The sequence below is a fragment of the Lipomyces arxii genome (genome assembly GCF_038497795.1).
Source record: "Lipomyces arxii strain Phaff 12-163 unplaced genomic scaffold V1512scaffold_1, whole genome shotgun sequence".
Classification (NCBI taxonomy): Eukaryota; Fungi; Ascomycota; class Lipomycetes; order Lipomycetales; family Lipomycetaceae; genus Lipomyces; species Lipomyces arxii.
Genome location: NW_027117700.1, coordinates 683,408 through 705,269, shown reverse-complemented (window position 1 = coordinate 705,269; position 21,862 = coordinate 683,408). Strand labels below are relative to the sequence as shown.

General features: G+C 43.7%; 10 protein-coding genes across 10 annotated transcripts; 4 read left to right on the top strand and 6 right to left on the bottom strand.

Moving 5' to 3' along the window:
• Nucleotides 1-29: 29 nt before the first annotated feature.
• On the bottom strand, nt 30-3,384 carry V1512DRAFT_218645 (uncharacterized protein). Its single transcript, XM_066913634.1, has 4 exons — nt 3,242-3,384; nt 3,019-3,194; nt 1,549-2,949; nt 30-1,501 (listed from the first exon to the last, which is right to left on the bottom strand). The coding sequence occupies exons 2-4, from the start codon at nt 3,031-3,033 to the stop codon at nt 227-229; spliced, it is 2,691 nt and encodes an 896-aa protein (XP_066774240.1). The 5' UTR covers nt 3,034-3,194; nt 3,242-3,384; the 3' UTR covers nt 30-226.
• Nucleotides 3,385-3,772: 388 nt separating this feature from the next.
• V1512DRAFT_256440 (enolase C-terminal domain-like protein) lies at nt 3,773-5,648 on the top strand. Its single transcript, XM_066915016.1, has 6 exons — nt 3,773-4,068; nt 4,121-4,225; nt 4,278-4,436; nt 4,486-4,750; nt 4,801-4,982; nt 5,029-5,648. Exons 1-6 carry the CDS (start codon nt 4,015-4,017, stop codon nt 5,608-5,610), a joined length of 1,347 nt encoding a protein of 448 aa, XP_066774239.1. The 5' UTR covers nt 3,773-4,014; the 3' UTR covers nt 5,611-5,648.
• A 75-nt stretch (nt 5,649-5,723) lies between these two features.
• Nucleotides 5,724-7,529, top strand: V1512DRAFT_232109 (uncharacterized protein). Its single transcript, XM_066914004.1, has 2 exons — nt 5,724-5,982; nt 6,072-7,529. The coding sequence occupies exons 1-2, from the start codon at nt 5,851-5,853 to the stop codon at nt 7,443-7,445; spliced, it is 1,506 nt and encodes a 501-aa protein (XP_066774238.1). The 5' UTR covers nt 5,724-5,850; the 3' UTR covers nt 7,446-7,529.
• Nucleotides 7,530-8,181: 652 nt separating this feature from the next.
• On the top strand, nt 8,182-9,768 carry V1512DRAFT_10449 (kinase-like domain-containing protein). The gene is made up of 3 exons (XM_066912871.1): nt 8,182-8,400; nt 8,490-8,662; nt 8,719-9,768. Exons 1-3 carry the CDS (start codon nt 8,367-8,369, stop codon nt 9,736-9,738), a joined length of 1,227 nt encoding a protein of 408 aa, XP_066774237.1. The 5' UTR covers nt 8,182-8,366; the 3' UTR covers nt 9,739-9,768.
• Nucleotides 9,769-10,344: 576 nt separating this feature from the next.
• V1512DRAFT_256430 (uncharacterized protein) lies at nt 10,345-11,218 on the bottom strand. The gene has a single exon (XM_066915015.1). It carries the CDS (start codon nt 11,184-11,186, stop codon nt 10,530-10,532), a length of 657 nt encoding a protein of 218 aa, XP_066774236.1. The 5' UTR covers nt 11,187-11,218; the 3' UTR covers nt 10,345-10,529.
• A 227-nt stretch (nt 11,219-11,445) lies between these two features.
• Nucleotides 11,446-12,916, bottom strand: V1512DRAFT_269115 (kinase-like domain-containing protein; the record flags this gene model as incomplete). The annotated part of the gene is made up of 2 exons (XM_066917557.1): nt 11,446-12,742; nt 12,795-12,916. 2 exons carry the CDS (start codon nt 12,914-12,916, stop codon nt 11,446-11,448), a joined length of 1,419 nt encoding a protein of 472 aa, XP_066774235.1.
• A 922-nt stretch (nt 12,917-13,838) lies between these two features.
• Nucleotides 13,839-15,744, bottom strand: V1512DRAFT_256426 (translation initiation factor eIF 4e-like domain-containing protein). The gene is made up of 5 exons (XM_066915014.1): nt 15,471-15,744; nt 15,167-15,366; nt 14,911-15,111; nt 14,532-14,857; nt 13,839-14,481 (listed from the first exon to the last, which is right to left on the bottom strand). The coding sequence occupies exons 1-5, from the start codon at nt 15,511-15,513 to the stop codon at nt 14,127-14,129; spliced, it is 1,125 nt and encodes a 374-aa protein (XP_066774234.1). The 5' UTR covers nt 15,514-15,744; the 3' UTR covers nt 13,839-14,126.
• Nucleotides 15,745-16,812: 1,068 nt separating this feature from the next.
• Nucleotides 16,813-18,792, top strand: V1512DRAFT_201841 (methylenetetrahydrofolate reductase-domain-containing protein; the record flags this gene model as incomplete). The annotated part of the gene is made up of 4 exons (XM_066913232.1): nt 16,813-16,899; nt 16,963-17,995; nt 18,046-18,578; nt 18,631-18,792. The coding sequence occupies 4 exons, from the start codon at nt 16,813-16,815 to the stop codon at nt 18,790-18,792; spliced, it is 1,815 nt and encodes a 604-aa protein (XP_066774233.1).
• A 40-nt stretch (nt 18,793-18,832) lies between these two features.
• On the bottom strand, nt 18,833-20,796 carry V1512DRAFT_256420 (uncharacterized protein). Its single transcript, XM_066915013.1, has one exon. It carries the CDS (start codon nt 20,583-20,585, stop codon nt 18,960-18,962), a length of 1,626 nt encoding a protein of 541 aa, XP_066774232.1. The 5' UTR covers nt 20,586-20,796; the 3' UTR covers nt 18,833-18,959.
• Nucleotides 20,797-21,862, bottom strand: V1512DRAFT_256419 (uncharacterized protein). Its single transcript, XM_066915012.1, has 2 exons — nt 21,611-21,862; nt 20,797-21,557 (listed from the first exon to the last, which is right to left on the bottom strand). Exons 1-2 carry the CDS (start codon nt 21,644-21,646, stop codon nt 20,925-20,927), a joined length of 669 nt encoding a protein of 222 aa, XP_066774231.1. The 5' UTR covers nt 21,647-21,862; the 3' UTR covers nt 20,797-20,924.

Genomic DNA, 21,862 nt, shown 5'->3' with positions numbered 1-21,862 from the left:
AGATTTGAATTATGCATACGTGCATTGAATAAAGACGAAAGCTTTCTATTCATATTCATTCATGATAATCTTACATTTTCGAGTTGCCGTATCTACTCAGAATAACCAAAAACAGTATCACATAGCCTTTACATAAATCCAACAAAGCCCAAAAACTCCGTGAAAACTCCAAAGAGCAAAACCGAACCTTTTAAATCACTTAGCGATGCTCTAATTGCACTCTCACTCATGAGACGAAAATCTCAACCACGTTATCCTCTAGTCCGCTATCCGCTGCCACTTCCCAGTCGTCTTCATCTTCAAGCAGCACTAAATCACCATCTTCGTCCCTGTACTTCATCTTGTACCGTAGTCCGTTTGCAGAGTTGCTTTTCCGGTTGATGCTGGTCGCAAGGTCGTCAAACATAGTTGCATTGCACAGCTTCAACTTCTTCTCCACCTTTTGAGCCATCTCGTCGAACGTAGCTTTCGGCGGAAGTAGGATTATATAGCAATCGTTCTGAAACAAAAGCTTTACTTTTAGCTGTTTGGATTGTGTGCGCTGCATATATAACTGGGATGAAACCGAAGACGTCGACAGTAACCTTTCAATCACAGAAAGATGGGAGCCGGGGGAACTGCTGTTGGACGAAGAAGTGGAAGAAGTCGACCGCTTTGATTTGTTGGGCAGAACAAGTGGGGGCGGCAGAGGGAACGTGGCAGAGATGTTAGATCTGATGGAGGTTTGAGACAGTCCGTTCTGTCGGTGGTGAGGCATAAACGGAGATGCCTGGTCGGCATAAGCACCGCGGATAGAAAGAAGACGCCGGATGCTAGACTCCCACTGTCGCAGAATCTCTTCATTGTGGAATCGAATCGAGTACTGCCGCGATTCGCTGATGCTATCTGGACGCCAGTAGATAGTCAGCACATAGTCATTGTTAAAACTTAATTCTGAGCCCGACGTTTTAGTCGTAGCAGACGATACATTGATGATGTTATCTGTGTAAATTCGACCATCCAGCGTCAGTGAGCCACTCGCGCTATTTTCACTGCTTGAAAACATAGAAAGAGATGCTTTTTTAGCAACCGTGCTTTGTAGAATATTTTTCTTCTTCTTGGACGAGTGCGTACTAGATACAGAAGACAGTCCGCTTATCGACGGTGTATTCAATGCAAGAAGGCTGCTACCACTCCCGTAGCCCCCGTTGCTCAAACTGCGACCATTACTGGCGGTGTTTTCCTCTTTGCAGAACAGCAAAATGTTTTCAAAAAGATAGTAGTGATAGTCCTTGTCATCCTCAACGCACATAAAGTTACCATCAAATAGCAAACTGCCAAACTGCTCGGTCTTGTGTCCTTTCCAGTCTTCTATTCTTTCTACTAATGACAGAACAGTCTGTCTATTCTCAACTTGTCTCTGGGTTTCGTTTATACGATCAGTCACCCGTTTCATTGCATGAAATCCGTCCAGCAGCTCATTGTAGTATTCCTCTTCTTCCGGAGTATATTTCAATAGTTCCTAAAGTTTATTAGCAGTGGAACAAATGCTGTTTAAATGTCTGGTACCTTTAGTAGCAGAGGGTATCTGCAAATTCTCTGAATAGGCTTGATCAAAATCGACGGCAATTCATAAGTAGGCTCTATTAAATGGCCAAATCTAGCTAGCTTTGGCCCTTCTTGAACTGCCAAATCTGCTGCCTGTTTCTGCTGAGACGCATATGTCTCGTAAACCGAGAAACCATGCTCCATTCGTGAGAATAATGCACCAAATCGTTGACTGCCAGCAGATACCCGCGCGTTAGTTTCAACGCCAACCAAGAACTTTCGCTGGAAATCAACCAACGCGTTCAAATTCGGAAAAAGTACATGGATTGAATTGGTGGACAGAACCTCGTGGGTTTGTAGTTGCTGCATGTAGTCTTGCAACAATTCTAAATCCTGAACGTATCTGCGTTCGGTCTGTAGAAGTTCTTGCACAACCTTTGATCGCAGATCAGAGGGAGCGGAATCAAGACCCAAAGCTTCCTGGTAAAGGTTGGTAGACGACCGGTCATCGTCAGAGCGTACTAACGCGTCATACGCATCTAAGACCAAATTGACTGTGCGCGTGACCTTCAATAAATCGGTTGTGTCGTCCGAGAACACGTTCATAATCGTGAAAAGGTTCTCATCTGTGAATCCAAGTCTAGACTTGCAAGCTTGGACAAACTCATATACACCACGCTTGCAGATTTTCACCTCCTGCTGTGATGGTGGAGTAGTCTCCACGTTTGGAACTATAAGATTACTATGGCTCATAGTACCGTAACCAGGAAGGCCTGAATTGAGAGCGTTAAAAATGACACAAAGTGACGTTCCCTGCCGTAGCAGCCTCCAGAGTTGTGTGACGGGATCAATGTCGTTGTTAATTTGATCTTTGACATGCACAGGAGCAAGCTGCACTAGCTCTGACGCAGGAGTAGCACTTGGAGTAATGGCCGCGTCCAAATACGAAGCGGAGAACAGCATGGCGGGGGTATCTGTTGGGGAAGGAATGCGTGCATGCATCAGGTAGACTCCAATACCCGGAATTGACGAGAGTCTTGCAATCATTGAGATTGAAATCTGATAAAGGGAGCTACCGGATGCGGGAGGCCGTAAATATGCAAAGGACGAAGGCGTTGCAGGGACAGACGCATACGCAGATCCAGGCGATACATTCGATGAAGTAGTTGATGTAGACATGGTTGACGACGTGGATCTAGTGGCAGTGAGTGGAGTACCACTTGATACTTGACCAGGCGCTGAGACAGAATGCTCTAGTGGGAACGATCTAGGCACTGATAGTGAGATTGGTGAGTCTAGAGTAGGCTGGAATACAGCATGACCATTTGTAGCAGTACGAAGACCATGCGAGAACGAGATTGACCTACCCTGACCTTCTTCTTGAAGACCAGGCAATGTTGGCCGACGAAGCAAAGGTGGAACCTGTTTGAAATGTGAGTCTCGACGAATATAAATTATGATACTGAAGAAGCACGAGAGGATGTGATTTACCATTGCAGTTATCATTGCACGCGAACAGCTGTATTTGCTGCGCTAGAAAAGAAGGTGGAAAATTGCAATTGTTTTGAATTTTAATATCAGAGAAAAAAGAACTCGGCGAGAAAAGAAGGTAGAAATTGAGGTTTAGATGAGGAAGACCAGACAGGGAGTAGTCGAGAGTGGGAGGGCTCACACAGGGTTAGTTTGTTCACATTAAGGGGCTCACTCAGCTCACATAGGGGAAGATGCCACACTCCAGTTACTTTACTTGTGCGACAGAGATGGCGACGATGTGATTTGCCATGCAAATTATTATAAGTACATTCTAATTATTTCCAGCTAATTTTCAACGACAAAAACACTTAAAATACACGTATGAGTAAGAAGTAGAGACTTTTTTTATTGTGTTTTGACAAATGTAAATATTGCATAAACATCAATATTCTATTTGATTATGCCATAATATTACAATAGTTTGGTGCGCTTGGCCCCCAAATGAAAACTAGTCTAGCGCGGCGCGTCCGACGCGTGTGGACGCGTTCACAGTTACGCGTTTGATGAAAACGCCAGGGTTTAGAAATGCGACGGAAGCACGGTCCCACATTGTTCGAATTCGTTACACAGGAGAATAATATACGTCATTTGTTATAATGCCCCGAGCAATCACATACAAAACGCGTTTTTGCTACTGAAATTGATATAACCTTAAATTCAGTTGCATAAAATATACATTACTGTAAATTGCTTCTCCCAGCAAGTAGTTACTAACCACTATGATCAGTATAAAAGTAAAATTACTGAATCGCACTTAAATAACTACTAGGCTATGCCATAGAAACTTTACTTGATCTTCGTCCTGGTTTGTTGCGTGGCCGTCATGCGATACCCAATATATGCTTTCGGTTCGTCGGCTCTTCGGTAAGTTCCGTTAGCATTACATCCCACCCATTTATTGTTCATCATGCGCCGGTCATACTTAGTTGGTTCAATTTGATCTGATCTATAGATATGGCCTCTGTTATTACAATCACAGGTTTTGAACCCAAAGATGTTCGGTTTCCGGTATGTTCAAGGTGGTTTAGTTGTCAAATGCGAAAGTTGCTAATTATGATAGACATCGTTGGACAAGCTTGGATCTGATGCCATGAATGACGCTGGTGACTACTCGTCTGCTTATGTTATTCTGAAAACAAATGAAGAGCTCACTGGCCATGGAATGGTACGATTATATATGCAGTTCTCCACGAACCAGTATACTAATCACAATCTAGACGTTTACTATTGGACGTGGGAATGATATTGTCTGCATGGCAATTAAAAATGTTGCAAACAGATTAGTAGGCAAAACTTTGTCGGAATTGACCGCAGATATGGGCAAAACTTGGCGTTATCTGGTGGGGGACTCGCAATTGCGTTGGATCGGGCCTGAGGTAAGATGATGTATGGGTATATTTTGTGAAAGATATTGACCATATACAGAAAGGAGTCATCCATTTGGCTCTTGGAGCAGTCGTGAATGCATTGTGGGATTTATGGGCAAAGTACGAACACAAGCCGTTGTGGAAGTTGATTGCAGACTTCACTCCAGAAGAGTTCGTTCGCTGTATCGATTTCCGTTACATTACCGACTCTCTGAAGCCCGAAGAAGCAATTGCTATGCTTGAAACGACCGAAAGCGGAAAGGCAGATCGCATAGCAGAGGCATATGAAAACCGTGCCGTGCCTGCCTACACCACATCTGCAGGTACACACGGCGAAAGAGGCTTGTAGTAACTCACTGTTAACATCACGTAGGCTGGTTGGGATATGATGATGAAAAGATGAAATCACTGCTCCGAGAGACGCTCGCATCTGGATATAAATATTTCAAGCTAAAGGTTGGTGGAAGTATTGCAGAAGACCGAAGACGACTGGGCCTTGCTCGAGAAGTCATTGGATATGACAAGGGAAACGTGCTAATGGTCGACGCTAATCAAGTGAGTCGTTTATATGCTATGCAGCTGTTGACTGACTCTGGTATAGGTATGGTCAGTCCCAGAGGCGATTGAATATATGAAGCAGCTAGCAGAGTTTAAACCCTGGTTCATTGAAGAGCCGACTTCTCCAGACGATATTCTTGGACATTTAGAAATCAAAGAGGCTCTTTTGCCATATGGAGTCAAGGTCGCGACTGGCGAAATGTGTCAAAACCGAGTCATATTCAAGCAATTGCTCAAATCTGGCGCAATCGACATTTGCCAAATCGATTCATGCAGACTCGGTGGTGTAAATGAAGTTATGGCGGTTTTGCTTCTCGCAAAAAAATACGGCATCCCTGTCATTCCTCATTCCGGAGGCGTAGGCTTGCCAGAATACACGCAGCACTTGTCGACAATCGATTACATTGTAGTTTCGGGCAAAAAGTCGCTGCTCGAATACGTCGACGCGATGCACGAGTACTTCTACCACCCTACCAAAATAGAAAATGGGTACTTTTGCACGCCTTTAAGTGACGGATACTCTGTTGAAATGCGACCAAGTGCTTGGGATGAGTATAGCTTCCCTGATGGTAGGTTTTGGACGTCTCCTGTAGGGCTGTCAATTGTGCCGCCAAAGTCTTTCTAATAAATAGTAAACGCATAATGAAATTTCTTTTAAGCATTTTATTGGGTGTGTCAACAGACCCTTTAGTTTAAATTTTGGAACAAACCCTACCGCAGCCGCAGACTGCGCGTTAGAACTTTGAACTTTTGAACTGTTTACATTTTCGCAGATACACATTTTTCCAGCGGATTGAAAATGTACTTGAGTTAGTGTTGACTTTGAGATTTTTTCAATCAAAGACAATTGGAATTTATCAAAATTATGGTCGCAAATATCGATGGTTTGGCACTTCTGCGCGAAGCCGTACTAAGTTACGCGGAGGCAGCGAGTGAATCTCCTGAGGATAGTTCAAAACCGGAGTTTGAATTATCGACTGTCAAAGTATTGCAAAGTGTAAGTCTAGATATATATAGGCATTGATTGTCCAGTTGGAGTAACACGGTGTCTTTGCATTTAAATCTAATCAAAATCTAACAAGGTAGTCTATCGCGTCTCTTACGGCAGACTTGGAAGCTTTAAACAGACAGCAGTCATTTAAATCAGCTGCAGAGAACACTAAAAACTTAGTATCACGACTCGATAAGTTTTTACCGCAGCCGGTCACAATTGAGGAGGATGTAACTGGAGACTTGAACGCGTCTGAAATACTACCAAAGCAAAGACAACTACTGGCGGAACAACGTTCTTTGATTAAGCTTTACACGTATTTACTAGATTTTACGGTAGAGTCTTACGTGTTTCCTCTGTCGGCAGGTATACACACGGCAGAAGAGCTTGACTCAATAGAGCTGCTACCTGAATTACATTTTGATATCGATTCACTAGTAGCCACCGATGAAGATGAAAGTAGATCGGTTGAATTTCCACAATATGACATTGCAAAGTATTACAACACTGTGCCAAAATCTGCAGATTCTGCGAGAGAAGTTAAAGGGTATAGCGAGACTATCAAGTCTTTAGAGGCACAATTAGACATTTCAGCCCAACAGAGGAGAGAGCTGGAGCAAAATGTGGCAGAACTAGAAGCTGCGATGCTGGAGATCTCGAACGAGCAAAGCAGTCAGCTTAACACGTTACGGCGGGAACACGAACTGTCGGCACGGGAATTGCATCAGACACGTACTCAGCTCGAACAACAGATTGCACTGCAAACAGCCGAAAACGATAAACAAAACCGTGAAATGCAAAATTCAGCGTCTGTAGCACCGGTGGCTCTTCCTGTGGATTCTGAAGCTGACTACCTAAAGACTGTTATTAGCGATTTGCGGTCCCAAATTGTACAGTTAGAGTACGAAAAGGCGTCTATCGGTGATGCTCATGCTGCAGAATTTGAAACAGTGCTGACACAAAACGCGAAACTGAACGAGCGGCTAGCTGAGATGGAAGGTAAGCGAGGTTCAGGCTCGGTACCTGCGACGCCTGCGAGTGCAAACATGCCACCGCTGACACCGGTATCGATGGTCAACAGAGGATCAGAAGAAATGTACGACAACCTGGTCCAGTTGCAGACGGAATTAAATCTGATGAGAATCAATCACGACAGTTTAATGAACCAGTCGCTAGAGTATGAGAATGAACGGGCATCACTAGAACGGAAAATAAGTGCTCTGCAAGAGAAGAACCAGAGACTAGAGGCCAGGATTCTGGATAGCAGGGTCAAGGTTTTAGCCAGTCACACTAACGGTAACAATATGAGCGACAGCAATGAAAGCTCGTCTATTGGTATTCTACGACGCGAATTCAGAAAGATGGTTGCAGAGATCAAGAGTGAGCACGCAGCGACTTTGAACGCGGAGTACGAAGAACGACGACGACTTGAGAAGGTCATACGCGACATGAAGCGAGCTGCTGCTTGATTACGCGACGATGATATGGTAGCTGTGTATATGTATATTTGTAGATGTTTATGGAAGGTTAGGAATATAGAAATATGTATGAGTTATCGACAAGATGCGTAATTAAGCTTCCGGTTAGGGTTGGTAAAGTTTTGGTGCCTGTTCACGCATTGTTCGCGTTGTCAGATGCGTGTGATGTATTCCGTGGTTACCAAACAGAAGGCAATTTACTTGTGTAGCTTTACGTCAAGTTCGTTTCGTGTTTTTGTTGGAACCGGTTCTCCGATGCCCGAGATCGGCCAGATGGGTAAGATGGAGTACGAAAACCTTAGATAGTGTAATGGACCTGAATACAATCTTTGGTCAATGCGGTTCTAATGGATAAGTGTAAAGTACAAGTAGGCGTATATGCCATATTAAACTTTACTTTACTGATTAACGGCGTAAACATGTACAAGACAAGCATTCCATTGCAGGCACGAGGGGCGGGAAACTGCTACTTCGAGCGTAACATGACGTCAACTAGCTTTGTGTGCAAGGTCAGGTGCCAGAGGAACAGTCATCCGTGTTAACAAACTGACATAAGCAACGAGCGGCGCGCCACATGACCGCGGGTCCATCGTCGACAACAGTCAATACTGTACGAGGTTTTCCCCCTCTCTCCTTTGACGTCGACGATTTCAGTGGGACGGTCTTTTGTCAATCCTTTCAAAAAGCCTTCACAATATTGCTATTCGAAAAGATACGCCCCTTGTTTTGAACTTCTTCTTCTTTCACATTTCTAGCAAAATCATCTTCATTTTTCTCCGCTTAAGAAAAGGGCAGGCTAATAAATCTTTAATACGTGATTTCCCTATTATTTTGCTGCGAGCTAGGCGCGTCTGATCAAAAAAACTACTGCAACCCCCGCCTGTCAACACCACCACAACACTATTTGCTTTCATGATGTCCTATCTTACTAGTTCGCGTGCTGGAGGTATGTTTATATTTTTATATTCATTAATCAACTATATAGCAGATTATATGATCTTTAATTTGAAACTTGATATTCTAATGTTGTTGCAGATCTCATTCACGAGAAGGTTCACGATGGACGGACAGGTGAACTCAAAGAACTCACGTACACGGAATGTAAAATGGTCGGCAATGGCTCGTTTGGAGTTGTGTTCCATACCAAACTCTCTCCATCTGGTCAAGAGGTGGCAATTAAACGCGTATTGCAGGACAAGCGGTTTAAAGTAAATGCTGCTGTTTATTATATCATATGCTTGTTTCGTCTTAACGTTCTTTTTAGAATCGTGAACTTCAAATCATGAGATTGGTAAAGCACCCTAATGTTGTTGATTTGATTGCTTTTTTTTATTCAAACGATAACGGACGTTCACTAAAAACCGGATACGATCGTGACGATGACTCGTTCACGCCTACTCCAAAAGACGATGTGTTTTTGAACCTTATCCTGGAGTTCGTGCCAGAAACGGTGTACAGAGCATCCCGCCATTTTGCAAAACTAAAATCTACCATGCCCATGATTGAAATAAAGCTTTACATTTACCAGCTTTTCCGGTCGCTAGCATACATACATTCACAAGGCATCTGCCACAGAGACATCAAACCACAAAACTTACTCACCGACTCCAAGACCGGCGTTCTCAAACTATGCGATTTTGGCTCAGCGAAGATCTTGGTCGCGGGCGAACCAAATGTGTCATACATCTGTTCGCGCTACTATCGGGCCCCTGAGCTCATTTTTGGTGCTACTAATTACACTACTAAGATTGACGTGTGGTCGACTGGTTGTGTCATGGCCGAGTTGATGCTTGGCCAGCCACTGTTCCCAGGTGAGTCTGGAATTGATCAGCTAGTGGAAATTATAAAAGTCCTTGGTACACCTACTCGAGAACAAATTAAGACCATGAATCCCAACTACATGGAACACAAGTTTCCACAAATCAGACCACATCCATTTTCAAAAGTGTTCCGAAAAGGTCCTGCAGATGCTATTGATCTTATTTCTAGATTGCTAGAGTATAACCCAAATCAGCGGCTGTCGGCTATTGAAGCGATGTGTCATCCGTTCTTTGACGAGTTACGAGACGCGTTTACAAAGCTCCCAGATTCGAGGCATCCTGGCAACCCACCACTCGATCTTCCACCGTTGTTTAATTTCTCTGTTCATGAACTTTCAATCGCCCCAGAATTTAATGATAAACTTGTTCCTGCACATGCTCGACCTGCTCTGTTGGAAATGGGTATTGATCTGAATAATTTTCAGCCGCTTACTCCTGAACAGATGAGGGTTAATCTAGAGTGATCGGACATGCATAAATTTGGTGTTTCAGTATTAGTATTAATATTATTATTGTGTGATATATCATTTGTAGTCTAACCCATACGTACGACTTCTGAGGCTCACGAATAAACATATAAGAGCAATTCCACGCCAGAAATTAATATATATATATGTTGACTGTAAAATTCAGTTTAGCCAGTGCCATGTAATCAGTTCCAGCAACAAATCCGTCTCATACTCTCGTCTCGTTCTTAGTTGTTTTGTGATCTTCTCATGGGCCGCTGCGAGTGCGGCGCTTGCCGGCGGGTGCTTTCTCCATCGTCGTCGCCAGCCAATTCATGCCTTTTGGATAAGATTATTCTGCTAAACTATAGTGTTTTTTAAATCTGTGCGCGTCTGTATTATAAAAGGGCTGTCCGGCATCGGTTTTTTTTAAATTATGCTTTTTACGTAACACTATTAATTGTGGTTTTCAGCCATTTGTACTTTCAACGTAACACTTGGTCTCTTCGACTTTTAACGTCTTAAGAGTTTGCGCTTTCGAATGATTTTACGACTCACTCGATTTTGCGCTTTCAATTTGCATATCCCTTACTGTTTACTAACACGTTCTACTATGTTCACTGGTCCGGTAACCTTCATGCTTGTATTACTTACACGGCTTCTATTTGTGCCTGCTTTGTTCTTCAGTCTTTGCAGTGCTTGTAATTCCTTGTAATGCCCTAATAGTATATTTCAACATATGGCCCTATTACAAATCTCTTCTAATTGTACAAATCCTTATGACTCCAACTTTTATTACATTTTGTTATTCACATCTCAAAGTCGTCTGTGATCATCAGGTTGATTTCCCCATCAACAGGAGCAGCTTGCTCTTTGTTCTCAGGCTCTGGCTTCTTGTCACTCTTGTCACTCTTGTCACTGTCTTCAGCAACCGTAGGACTGACAGTTGTGTTTGACACTGCACTCTGTCTCGCCCCGCTTGCTTTCCCCCTCTTCCGTCTCTTCTCTCTCTTCTTCTCCGTCCGTTTCGCGTCCGCTTCTTCCTGCATCTTCTTCTTCAACTCAAACTCACTCTGCACTCGTTCTTTCTCAATCTGATCCTCAAAGATTTTTGACCGCTCCATCTCCCGCCGGCGCGACTGCTTGTAAACATGAAACTCGCCTGAACCGGCTCCAGCACTCGAACCCTGAACATTGTTGACAAATTCGGGCGGCGCAAGCAGCTCCAACGGCGACTGCGGACGCGGAATCAGTACTTCTTTTTCAGGGTGCTTGGCCAGCGCGGTCATCTGTCGCCGCAGACTGGCGTACGGATCATCGCTCTTTGGCCGTTTGCGCTCGCGCTCGCTCACGTCGTTGTCACCGTCGCCGTGCTTCGTAAATTCAGATTTTACTGGGTTTGATGGACGCGGAGACCGAGGCTCAATCTCGTTTTTGACCAGCTCACCATACGGTACGGGTGCCATTGTGGACTATTAGTAAACCACATGAATGGATTTTAAGGCTTCAGTTGGGAAATTTTAAACTCTAAAATCTACACTTTATTTGACAAAAGAACTAATACAAACAAACCATCGCCAACGGAATTTAGATACGACTGATTCAACTAAACACTAACAGGTTAATTTGTTGTCTGAAGTCGCAAAAATAACCCAAAAAACAAAAAAAAAAATAAACGCGCCATCTAAAACTCGTAATGAAATCATGTCAAGAATCGTGCTTGTTTTACAGTGCGTTTTTCCTCGTAAGGTAGTCAAATCGTGAGTACGTGTATCCGATGAATGGCAGGTTCTCCTTCGCGAGCTCGTCGCCGCTGTGCGAGGGCATGTGCTGTTGCGACATTGCAGAGTCGGTCTGCGGTGCGTCGGAAATGTTTTCAAGGTCCTCAGTCGGAAAGTAGCTCGTGTCGGTGACCGAGCTCAGCTTGGGAATGAACGGCGCGTTAAAGTCTCGGATGCTGTCCCAGTCTACACCGTCGAAAAAGGGATGCGCCTTGATCTCGTCCGCACCGCCGCGGCCAAGTCTTTGCTCAGCGTTGGTCAGCAGTCGTCGAATCAGATCTTCAGCCTCGGCGGACAAATGCACTTCGTCAGGGAAATATAATGTCTCCGGCCAGGCCAAGATCTTGCGATACGTCTCGGTCGGGGTCTCGGAACAGAAAGGTGGCCAGCCGACAAGGCACTCAAACATGATTGCACCCAGACTCCACCAGTCGCACTCTTGACCATATCCTTGGTGAACAAAGATCTCGGGTGCAATATAATCAGGCGTTCCAACAGTCGAGTATGCCATCAGCCGCCGCGACTTTCGCCAGGTCTGAATCTGCGACCGATTAGAAATTGTCAGATGGATTGCGTCAACCATCATCGAGTTCCGCGGAGCCTCAGACGCAGGATTTTTTTCGAGCATATTGCGGTAGTAATTGCTGTCATGAGTTTTGTGGAAACCAGTAGACAGACCAAAATCGGAAAGTTTGATGTGCCCATCCTTGTCTATCAAGATATTATCTGGCTTGATATCTCTGTGAATAAATCCAGATTTATGAATTGCTTCAATAGCCAAGACGCACTCGGCCATGTAAAATCGAGTAATGTCGTCTGAGAAAACGTCATATTTGATCAACATAGTCATCAGATCACCGCCTGGCAAGAACTCCATAATGAGATACAGGAAGTTTGCGTCTTGAAACGAATAATACAACGAAACGACCCAAGGCGAATCGGATCCGGCCAAAACATCTCTTTCGGCCTTGACGTGCGCCAACTGATCTTTTCGAAACATTTCGGACTTTAGCAATGTCTTCATAGCATAAATTTTGCCAGTATCCTTCTTTTGAACCAATCGAACTTCTCCAAAGGCACCCTTACCAATGACCTTGACCGTGTGGAAATCGTCGAGTGCCATTCTTGTCCTTCGTAATCGTAGAAAAGCAGATTCCTTCTTGCCTAAATTCTGCAACTGTCTGTTTTTACGTTCATCGGATCCCCTCTCTGTTGCCAATCTAGATTCTAGTTCGACTCGTCTATTCCGTCAGTTAGTAAATTTCCCTAAAAAAAATTCGTAGCAATAACAACCTTTGGTTTCGTTCAACTGCATGTGACACGTTCAATTGATAGAAATTTTCAAGTTTCAATTTTGTAGCATTAGCCCTCTCAAGCGTCAGCTTAGAGAACTGGTCGGGATTGCGTTCAAACATAACGTAGTCGCTGCCATTGCTACCAGAAGAGCTGACACCTTGCATTGCACTCGAGCCAACAGTTGAGGGCAGGTAAGAGTTTGATGATTGTGGAGTATTGTTTTGATTTGATGGAGCTGGAAACTGAGAGTATCCACCCTGATTCTGATTTTGATTGCGTACTCCAGGTAGCTGCTGCTGCAGTTGATGCAATTGCTGTTGTTGCCGCTGCTGCTGCTGTTGTTGTTGATACTGATACTGCTGCTGCTGTAGTTGCTGCTGCTGCTGTTGTTGTTGCTGGTGATGGTTGTTATTATCTCGATTCCAAAACATGTTGCCCTGTTGTTGTAATGGTTGCTGATTTTGGTAATAGGGGTATGAATCCTGTTTTCCAGGAGGTGCAAATTGGTACTGATTGTGATTTTGTATTGGCTGAGAAGAGAAAACTTGTGGATACTGCGGCTGCGCTTGCTGTTGCTGCTGCTGAGGGTGCGCGTAAAGTGGCGGTTGATAATGCGAGTACTGGGGAGGTTGAGGAGCGTGCGGTTGTTGTTGGTAGTAATGGTAAGACTGTTGCTGCTGCTGCATAGTAAAATCGCAGCGCAAGCAACAAAATTACGGAGACCACTTATTTAATAACGAAATTTTCACGCAAAACAGAAAATTGTTCAATTTTGTTGTGCTCAGCGGTAAAACAAAAAAGACGGGATCCGAGGTGAACACGTTTTTTAGAAAATATTGGGTGATTGACCAAATTGGATCTCACGAGAATTGTACGAGAGTACGAAGGGGGTAAATCAGAGAACGTAAACATATACGCCATGGTTGTTTAAGCTTTGTGCTTAACCATATACAGTTAGTAATCTGCACAAATGTAAAAAGACTACGGTAATGAATTTATAGAGAAACGTTAATGTCTCTGTGTTTTATAACTTTGCTAACTACAACAATTATGCAATTATGCCATAAAATAACCGTATCTAAGTTTAAATGCTGTAACTGCCAAGACATTTAACATTTTTAACACGACGCGTAACTAAAAAACGCGTCAAACGCGTCGCGTTAACTTTTTCTTTCAGCTACTCAACTTATTTTAGCTAAAGAAGCGTGCCAGACGCCGAGAGCGATGTAGACGCGAAAGCACGTCACGATGTGTAATGGTACTCTGTATATGACTACAACAAAGTGTGAGGCCGTAAACTATATACATATACTCTATTCAATGATGTGTTCAAAAGTGTCCACCAGAATCTGCTGGTTTATCCCAAAAATTTTTGCTTTTGTCAAAGAAATTGTTTTCTTCCTCAACTGGCTCATTGCCGGTACTGTCAAAATTATTTACACGAGTTCGGATGTTTATGTCTCGAGGCATGTATGACCCGCGGCCACGACCGCTTCCATGGCCGTCCAAATGGCCTCGGGTGCCGCCGGTATGGTGACCACCTCTGCCTTTGTATGGTTTCTCTCCATTTGCTATTGCCGCCTTGGCAGCCCTCATCTTTTCTACACCTTCCTTCATGCTGTCTGTGTGCATCTTGTACTCAATCGGTATGTTGGCTACTCCCAGCACGTTCCGTATTATATCCCTAACAATTTCAGCCCAAACACTTCTTAGCGACCGACAAACTATTGTTACCTTATTTTGAGATTAACACTGCCGTTACTGCCTTGCTTATTCCATATGGAAATGATGTCGACCTCTCGCCTAATGCTGATGACTGCGCCGACAATCTCGTCTCCAAGACCATCTCCAAAATCGCCTCCAATGATAGCCAGTAGCAAAGATTCCCATGGCGCTGACGATGTCCCTTTCTTAAACTTCAAAATCCACTTTCCTCCATGGATGTTTGTCGGGTCTTCCCAAACGGGCCGTACGCCAGTTTTGAACAGATGATACTCACTCGTATAGGAAAGTTTTGACGGTCGAGCAAGGTAGGTATATAATCTCCAAAAATCTTCAATCTTGACGAATATCAGTAACATATCAAAACCGGAGAATGGAAGCATAAACTGACCGTTGAAAACGAGGATATTTCCTTTGTGGCCATCTCATAGTCGGATATCTTAACGCCAGGCGCGCGATGCAAAAACCACAGTGTCCAATTGTACTTCAAAGGGTGATCGTCCGTCGTCCGCTGGTACAATAAGGAAGCATTGTTAAAATCATTAGGGCTTAGTATATCGTTGAACCCGCTAAACGGGTCCGCGAAATCACTCTGTAATAACCGTTAATGACCTTTACGCTTCAGCTCCAAGTAAGTTAAAACGTACCTTGTTCTCAAACCCACCAAACATGCTATTCATGCTTAATGAAGATTGCGAAAGACCGGATAATGACGAGTGATCACCAGAGTTCGCAAGCGGACTAGCAGTACGAGACTGGCCTGTTGAAGGCAGATTGAAAGATAAAGGTGAGCCTATTGGAGCAGGCACTACTATTCCTGGATGTGAAAGTACTGACGGGGCTCCTGCTATAGTGTCAGTTTCATTCTTATTCAACCCGAGCGAAATTTGCAATATATACCACTGTGACAACACATTAGCAATATTTCAGTTTACAGTACCAAATCAAAACTATCATACTTTCCCCTCCTTGACCAGATATTTGTCGGATCCATGGCGTTACTAGTTGAATTGTAATATGGGCTGTTTAAAGTATGATAAAGGTCCCCGGATTAAATTTGAAGCTCCAAGTTCAACGAGAATACTTTTTGTACAACAGAAATAGAATGTCAAGCAATTTGAATTAATGATTTGCAAGTAAATTCAAATGCTAATTGCGTACTGTTTTGAAATTCGTCTTTTAAGCAAATTTGAAAAGTGTTTGTATTTTATTTATTTAGCCAGACTGGTTTCATTCAACTCATAAATATTTATTTACACTTTGTCCCTGGATTCCACCGGCAATCTAACCCTAATTAACCCTATAGAAGATCTCGTGCCGTGCAAAAAAAAAGATTTCTTCTCTTCTTATTTTATAACAAACTGTACCGCAGACCAGCACATTTCAGTGCTGCTTCATCGTTGCTACTTGTTTTTCTATAAATGGCTACGTTTTGGCTACGGTCTAGAAAAATCCGACCTTAAAACCATCGCATTTTAGGCGCCGCTGTTCTTTGAATGTGCTGGCAGACCCATGACGGTGTGATGACCTTAGGAATTCGGTACATGTTGATGTTAGTCTATCATAATAGTAACTTATTCTTATTCTTCTTGATTCTGGAAGACCAAACTTGATGGTGCAATATGTTGCTTGCTGAAATGGTAACTTTCATTTCATCTTTTCTTTTGCTGCTTTGTATTCAAGTGCTAGAGTGTGATGACGATGGACGATGATGAAGAAATCTGGTAATCTGTATTTAACTATCTGCATAGTACTGGTTTCTGTGACGAAGCCGACTGGCTATGTCAAGATTATTTGGCATATTGGATTGGTTCAAATTGAAGATTTTATGGCATTAAACTGAGTCTCATAATCCTGTTAATCTGGTGCTTTTTTTGCTGCAACATTTCGTATCTGTTAGCATTTACTAACCATGTGATATGTAGATTGTGTTAGTCATTGTCATATGCCACTAGATCTAAGTTCAAATAGATTCTTTCACACATCGACTGGTCTAAATGGCAAAAGAAAACTGATTGATTCTTTATGCTCCACCTACGAATTAATATTATTAAAACTACCTAACCGTAGAAGCTGGGTAAAATGAGCGCTTCGTCAAGGGTCAAAAACCACTACTCCCATTTGCAAAGTGTAAAGTTCATCTCGACCTCCAGAAAGAAAAAATTATAAAACTTGATATCTTACCGACTTTCAAAGTCGACAAACCACATTAACAAAGTTCGAAATAGAATCAGTATAAAAGCAAATACTTTCATCTGTTTAAGCATTTATTCTGACTGCAAATCTCTCAAGAATGGAGACAATATGTGAGAAAATCGCGGCTCTTGGCCCAGACGAATCATTCTACTCGTTCGAGTTCTTCCCCCCTAAAACCGATTCCGTATGGTCAATTTGCATTCAATGCTTACTTTACTATTATAGAATGCTAATTTTTTTTTTACAGGGAGTTCAGAACTTGGTCGCTCGTCTACGTCGTATGGCTCAGCTTAATCCATTGTTCGTCAATATAACATGGGGTGCCGGCGGTTCTACTGCAACAAAATCTTTGGACATTGCATCTCTTTGCCATTCACAGCTAAATTTGACTACGTGTCTTCACTTGACATGCACAAACATGGCTAAAAGCGTTATTGACGAAGCGCTTGCAAAAGCAAAGGCAAACGGAATTCGCAACATTTTGGCACTGAGGGGTGATCCTCCTCGGGGGGACGAGTACTGGACCCCGTCAGAGTCGCAAGAATTTTTGTACGCAGTTGACCTGGTTCGTTATATTCGCAAAGAATATGGTGACTATTTCTGTATCGGTGTTGCCGCGTACCCTGAAGGCTACGCCGACAGTCAGACCCCCGAAGAGCAGGATCCGAAGATTGACTTGCCGTATCTGGTGGAGAAGACTGCAGCTGGTGCTAATTTCATCATGACTCAACTGTTTTTCGACACTGACAAGTTTATTGATTTTGAGCACACACTGCGAGAACACGAATCAGGGCTGTTCAAGACAATCCCAATCATTCCTGGTTTACTACCAATCAACACGTTCCAGTCTTTTATTCGAACTGCTAAGCTTAGTCATGCCCATATTCCAGACAGAGTGATGGAGAAGCTAAATGCTGTGCCCAGTACAGACGATGAACAAGTCAAACAGGTTGGAGTAGAGGTTTTGACAGAAATGATCCACAGGATTTACACCGAAACCAAGCACAGAGTCCGCGGTTTCCATTTTTATACATTAAATCTTGAACGCAGTATTGCCCTGATTCTAGACCGAAGCGATATCGTCAAGGCACCTTCGCGACATACCCCCAAGTCCAATCTACCGGCCGCGTCAACAGTCTCTATTGACACACTCATTGCAGATGGGGTGAAGGATATCAAGCTTGATGCTGCATCGCCTGCGTCAACCGAAATATCTTTAGCAGCTGACCCAAGTTGGGATGACTTTCCCAATGGACGTTGGGGTGACCCACGGTCTCCAGGTATGTTGTATCTGTCGCCTGGAAGGGTATGCAGTTACTGATATTTACAGCTTACGGTGAAATTGATGGATACGGCATCACATTACACGTGCCTGCCAACAAGGCACTTGAACTATGGGGTAGTCCTAGCAAGTCCTCGGACGTGTCTGAGCTCTTCATAAAGTACCTCAACGGAACGCTTGATGTTCTTCCTTGGTCAGAACAAGAAGGTCTGAGTCCCGAAACCAAGATCATTGAAGACGACCTTGTGAAGCTTAACAATCTTGGACTCTGGACTGTTGCGTCTCAACCGGCCATCAACGGCGTCCCGAGCAATGACCCCGTTTTCGGCTGGGGTCCTCCAAACGGCTACGTGTTCCAAAAATCGCTGATTGAGTTCTTCGTGCCTGAAGCGGTTTGGTTGAAGTTGAAAAACAAATTGCAAAACGACGACAAGCTGTCTTACTATGCCAGCAACTCGCGTGGCGACTTCATGTCAAACATGACTGCTTCGGACGTCAACGTGGTCACATGGGGTGTGTTCCCCAACCGCGAAGTTGTCCAGCCCACCGTTATTGAAGAACAGTCTTTTAAAGCATGGAGTGTAAGTGATCTTCAAAATTGTCTAAATTTTTCTTAACTGACATGGCCGTTAGGAGGAGGCTTTTGCTATCTGGAAAGAATGGCAGCGACTATACCCGCGTGACTCTGCGACTTCGGATCTCATTACTAACATCTACGACACATACTTCCTAGTGTCGATCGTTCATCATGACTATGTGAATACTGGAGCTCTTTGGGAGTTCCTACAGCTATGAACAATTAATATCCTTCAGGCAAAATGCAAAAGTGTGTATAGAATCTTCCAAAATAAATTGTATTATACAATGTCTCAGTCTACTAAACAAAACATGCAAGTGAATTTTTGATTTCTTGCAACGAACGCCTGAAAGAATTTTTATCTATGATTTGCTCAGGAGACACTCTAGAATTGAAATTTGAAACTGCCTCCTTGCTGATGAGGGCCACCGCCACTCTGCTGGTAATACGTTCGTTGCTGGAAAAAGTTGGGCCCACCACCACCACCATGCTGGAACCCACCGGAATACTGCTGGTGTTGGAATGGATTGAACCCTCCCTGATAGCCACCACCACCACCTCCTCCTCCAGAGCTGGCATGGTCGTTTGGATCGTCGCCATTGTCAAATCGTTGCTTGAGCTCAGGTGTCGATAAAACTTCGTAGGCTTCGTTGATCTCTGCCATCTTCTTTTCGACTTGCTCGGGCTTCAAATCGCCTCGATACTTGTCTGGATGAAATTCTTTGGTTTTATTGCGATACCCTTTCCTAATTGTTTTTTCATCAGCATCACGCGCAACACCGAGAACCTTATAGTAGTCTTTGCTGTTTGCCCGCTTTTGCAAAACAGTGGCATCGCGGAGCATGTCCATGACTCTACGATCTTGGCCACCAGTTGCTTCTTTGGCCTTGTTCAACACCGCGATGGCGTCTTGAAATTCTTCGTTGTTCAAGTGTACTTGAGCTGTAAATAGTAGTGCACTCACAGACTCAGGATGGTGCTGCAACACACGCGAACAGTATTTTTCTCCCTGGGCCCACTTGTGAGATTCAAAGTAAGCTTCGCAAACACTTTCCAGTAAATCAAGCTCGAGTTCTTTGGGCGCAGCATTAGATGGAATGTGTTCCGCTTTGTCAATTGCAGTACCTATGTTTTCAATCTTGTTAAGTAAAGATTCTCTGTCCGACGATGCAGACACAACTGCTTTGTCATACGCAAGCCATCTTCTCTTTGATTTGATTTCATCTGCTTTTTTCAGTTCTCTGTCCAGTTTTTTGTACTCTCTGAAGCTTCTCTTGCACTCTTTCGCATCTGGATCGTAGTGCAGGCACTTTGCCAGCTGTGCAATAGCACGGTCCCGCTCATTTAAGTAGAAAAACTGCAGCCGCGCAACTCTCACATGGGGTTCCGGTGACAATAAATTTGTGTTTATCAAATGGCTTAAATCAGCAACTGCTTCTCGAATCATGCCTCTTGCTAGTCTGCATTCTGATCTGAGCGTTCTCAATGGCGCGTACGCCGACGCGTACATGATTGCTGCATTGGCATGACTAATGCACTCGTCTACTTTTCCGGCAACTTTAGCCAATTCTGCCGCTTTAGTCTCTTTCTCTGCGGTTGTGACTGATTGAATGTTCTCCGTTTGATCTCCGGACAACGCTTTGAAATCCCGTCGCGCACCATACCAGTCACCCATTTTAAGTCTTAGTTTTCCGCGCTGCATCAATGCCGAATCAAAGTCACTCTTCATCTCCAACGCGCTATCGAAATCACTCATGGCATGATTCAATCTGTTGAGCGATAGGTACGTAGCTCCACGCTTGAATAACGATAAATAGTTCTGAGGCTCCAGTTTAACCGCTGCATCATAAAATTGCAATGCGTCGTTGAACTCCCCTTGGGCCAGTAAGGCGTCTGCCTTTGAGATGTAGGCAGAAGATGTTAAGTCGGGAGGCACGTCGATGGCGGCGACCAGGGACGAAGCAAGCAGAGCCAGCAGAACATGACTGAAGATTGTTGCTCGTACAATCATACTAGATCAGTATATTATACTATATTAAAATATTCAATTTGCGTAATCCTAGGCTGATTGAATTTGACTTTTAGATTGCTACCGCGGTCGTAAAGGCCACCTAGCAAAGGCTGTGGTCGCCGTTACAATTGAACGCCAGCTCAGCGGGTTAGGGCACCACCAAGCGATTTCCAATTCGGCGACAGGACACATTGTCGCGGAGAAAAAAAACAGATCTTTAAAAAAGAATGCCAGTTATGTTATTAAGTTCAAACGATACACAAATTGAAGGTGCTCCACACTCGCTCATATGTTACAGTTGTAGCCAAAAGAAAGTAAAAAAGTTTCGAGCACATCAGATTAACGACCCAGTCTCCGTTCAGTAGCTTCCTTAAGATTCTGCTTAACTTGAGCAACGTCTGCTCTTGTAGCATTATGAGCAACAGTGACCTGGTTGAACGGATTCTCCTCCGATTTTTCAAACTCTTTCCTTATGAGATCTTTCATCTGGTTTTGTCTCAAACCGGGGTGCTCTTCCTTCAGCTCCGGCAGTCTTCGTTCCTCGTAAGCAGCATATGCAGCCTTAAATCTTCTTTCTGGATGTCTGTCAACACCAGCACCACTCTTGTTACCACCCACACCACTGATAGACAAAGCGTCAAGTGCATCGTCGATGTTGGACGCTGACAATGAAATGCTATCCTTATTTGACAAAAAGTCGTCAATCTTGTTTGCTTTCTTCGAAGCAACCTTGTCCTGCCCACGCGCTGCCTTAGGCTTTGTTGGCAAAGCATCCATTTCTTCTTTCAACATCGCCTCTCGTTCTTGTTTCTTCTTTAAGGCTTCGGCCTTCTTGGCTTCTTCAGCTTCTTTCTTAGCGTTAGGTCCCTTTGCGCCTTTAGACCACTCGCGATCTTCGGCCTCTGCTACTTTTCGGTCAGCAGCAGCCTGCTTCTCACGAGCAGCATCGGCTTTACGTGCATTTCCTGCCGCCTTGATATTTTAGTCAGCGTGTGAAATTGATCCGTAAGTATATTAAATCATACCTTTCTTGAATTTTCAACGTTCTTCTTACCAGCCATGTTCGTTTTCTACTTTTAAATCAAAATTCAAAACAAAATTTGCAAGTTTTGCAGCTCTCTATAATGAAATCAAACAACTGAATTTCGGATCAGACAAAATCGGTGTGAACAAATAGATTGAAGTTAAAATTTCGAGATGTTCTCGCCATTCTAGCCCCACATTATATTGGGTGTTTCAGTACGGATTATATAGCGTAGCAAATAATATACCGATTT

Bases quoted from the DNA above. Each gene is read 5' to 3' on its own strand.
- V1512DRAFT_218645 (XM_066913634.1), bottom strand. The intron at 1,502-1,548 runs GTACCAGACATT...AATAAACTTTAG, and splicing joins GATACCCTCTGCTACTAAAG to GAACTATTGAAATATACTCC.
- V1512DRAFT_256440 (XM_066915016.1), top strand. From the start codon at position 4,015: ATGGCCTCTGTTATTACAATCACAGGTTTTGAACCCAAAGATGTTCGG. The intron at 4,069-4,120 runs GTATGTTCAAGG...TAATTATGATAG, and splicing joins CCAAAGATGTTCGGTTTCCG to ACATCGTTGGACAAGCTTGG. The intron at 4,226-4,277 runs GTACGATTATAT...ATCACAATCTAG, and splicing joins AGCTCACTGGCCATGGAATG to ACGTTTACTATTGGACGTGG.
- V1512DRAFT_232109 (XM_066914004.1), top strand. From the start codon at position 5,851: ATGGTCGCAAATATCGATGGTTTGGCACTTCTGCGCGAAGCCGTACTA. The intron at 5,983-6,071 runs GTAAGTCTAGAT...CTAACAAGGTAG, and splicing joins CTGTCAAAGTATTGCAAAGT to TCTATCGCGTCTCTTACGGC.
- V1512DRAFT_10449 (XM_066912871.1), top strand. From the start codon at position 8,367: ATGATGTCCTATCTTACTAGTTCGCGTGCTGGAG. The intron at 8,401-8,489 runs GTATGTTTATAT...ATGTTGTTGCAG, and splicing joins TACTAGTTCGCGTGCTGGAG to ATCTCATTCACGAGAAGGTT. The intron at 8,663-8,718 runs GTAAATGCTGCT...CGTTCTTTTTAG, and splicing joins TGCAGGACAAGCGGTTTAAA to AATCGTGAACTTCAAATCAT.
- V1512DRAFT_256430 (XM_066915015.1), bottom strand. From the start codon at position 11,186: ATGGCACCCGTACCGTATGGTGAGCTGGTCAAAAACGAGATTGAGCCT.
- V1512DRAFT_256426 (XM_066915014.1), bottom strand. From the start codon at position 15,513: ATGGATCCGACAAATATCTGGTCAAGGAGGGGAAAGTATGATA. The intron at 15,367-15,470 runs GTTTTGATTTGG...CTGACACTATAG, and splicing joins AAGGAGGGGAAAGTATGATA to CAGGAGCCCCGTCAGTACTT. The intron at 14,858-14,910 runs GTCAGTTTATGC...ATATTCGTCAAG, and splicing joins AAATATCCTCGTTTTCAACG to ATTGAAGATTTTTGGAGATT.
- V1512DRAFT_256420 (XM_066915013.1), bottom strand. From the start codon at position 20,585: ATGATTGTACGAGCAACAATCTTCAGTCATGTTCTGCTGGCTCTGCTT.
- V1512DRAFT_256419 (XM_066915012.1), bottom strand. From the start codon at position 21,646: ATGGCTGGTAAGAAGAACGTTGAAAATTCAAGAAAG. The intron at 21,558-21,610 runs GTATGATTTAAT...TAAAATATCAAG, and splicing joins ACGTTGAAAATTCAAGAAAG to GCGGCAGGAAATGCACGTAA.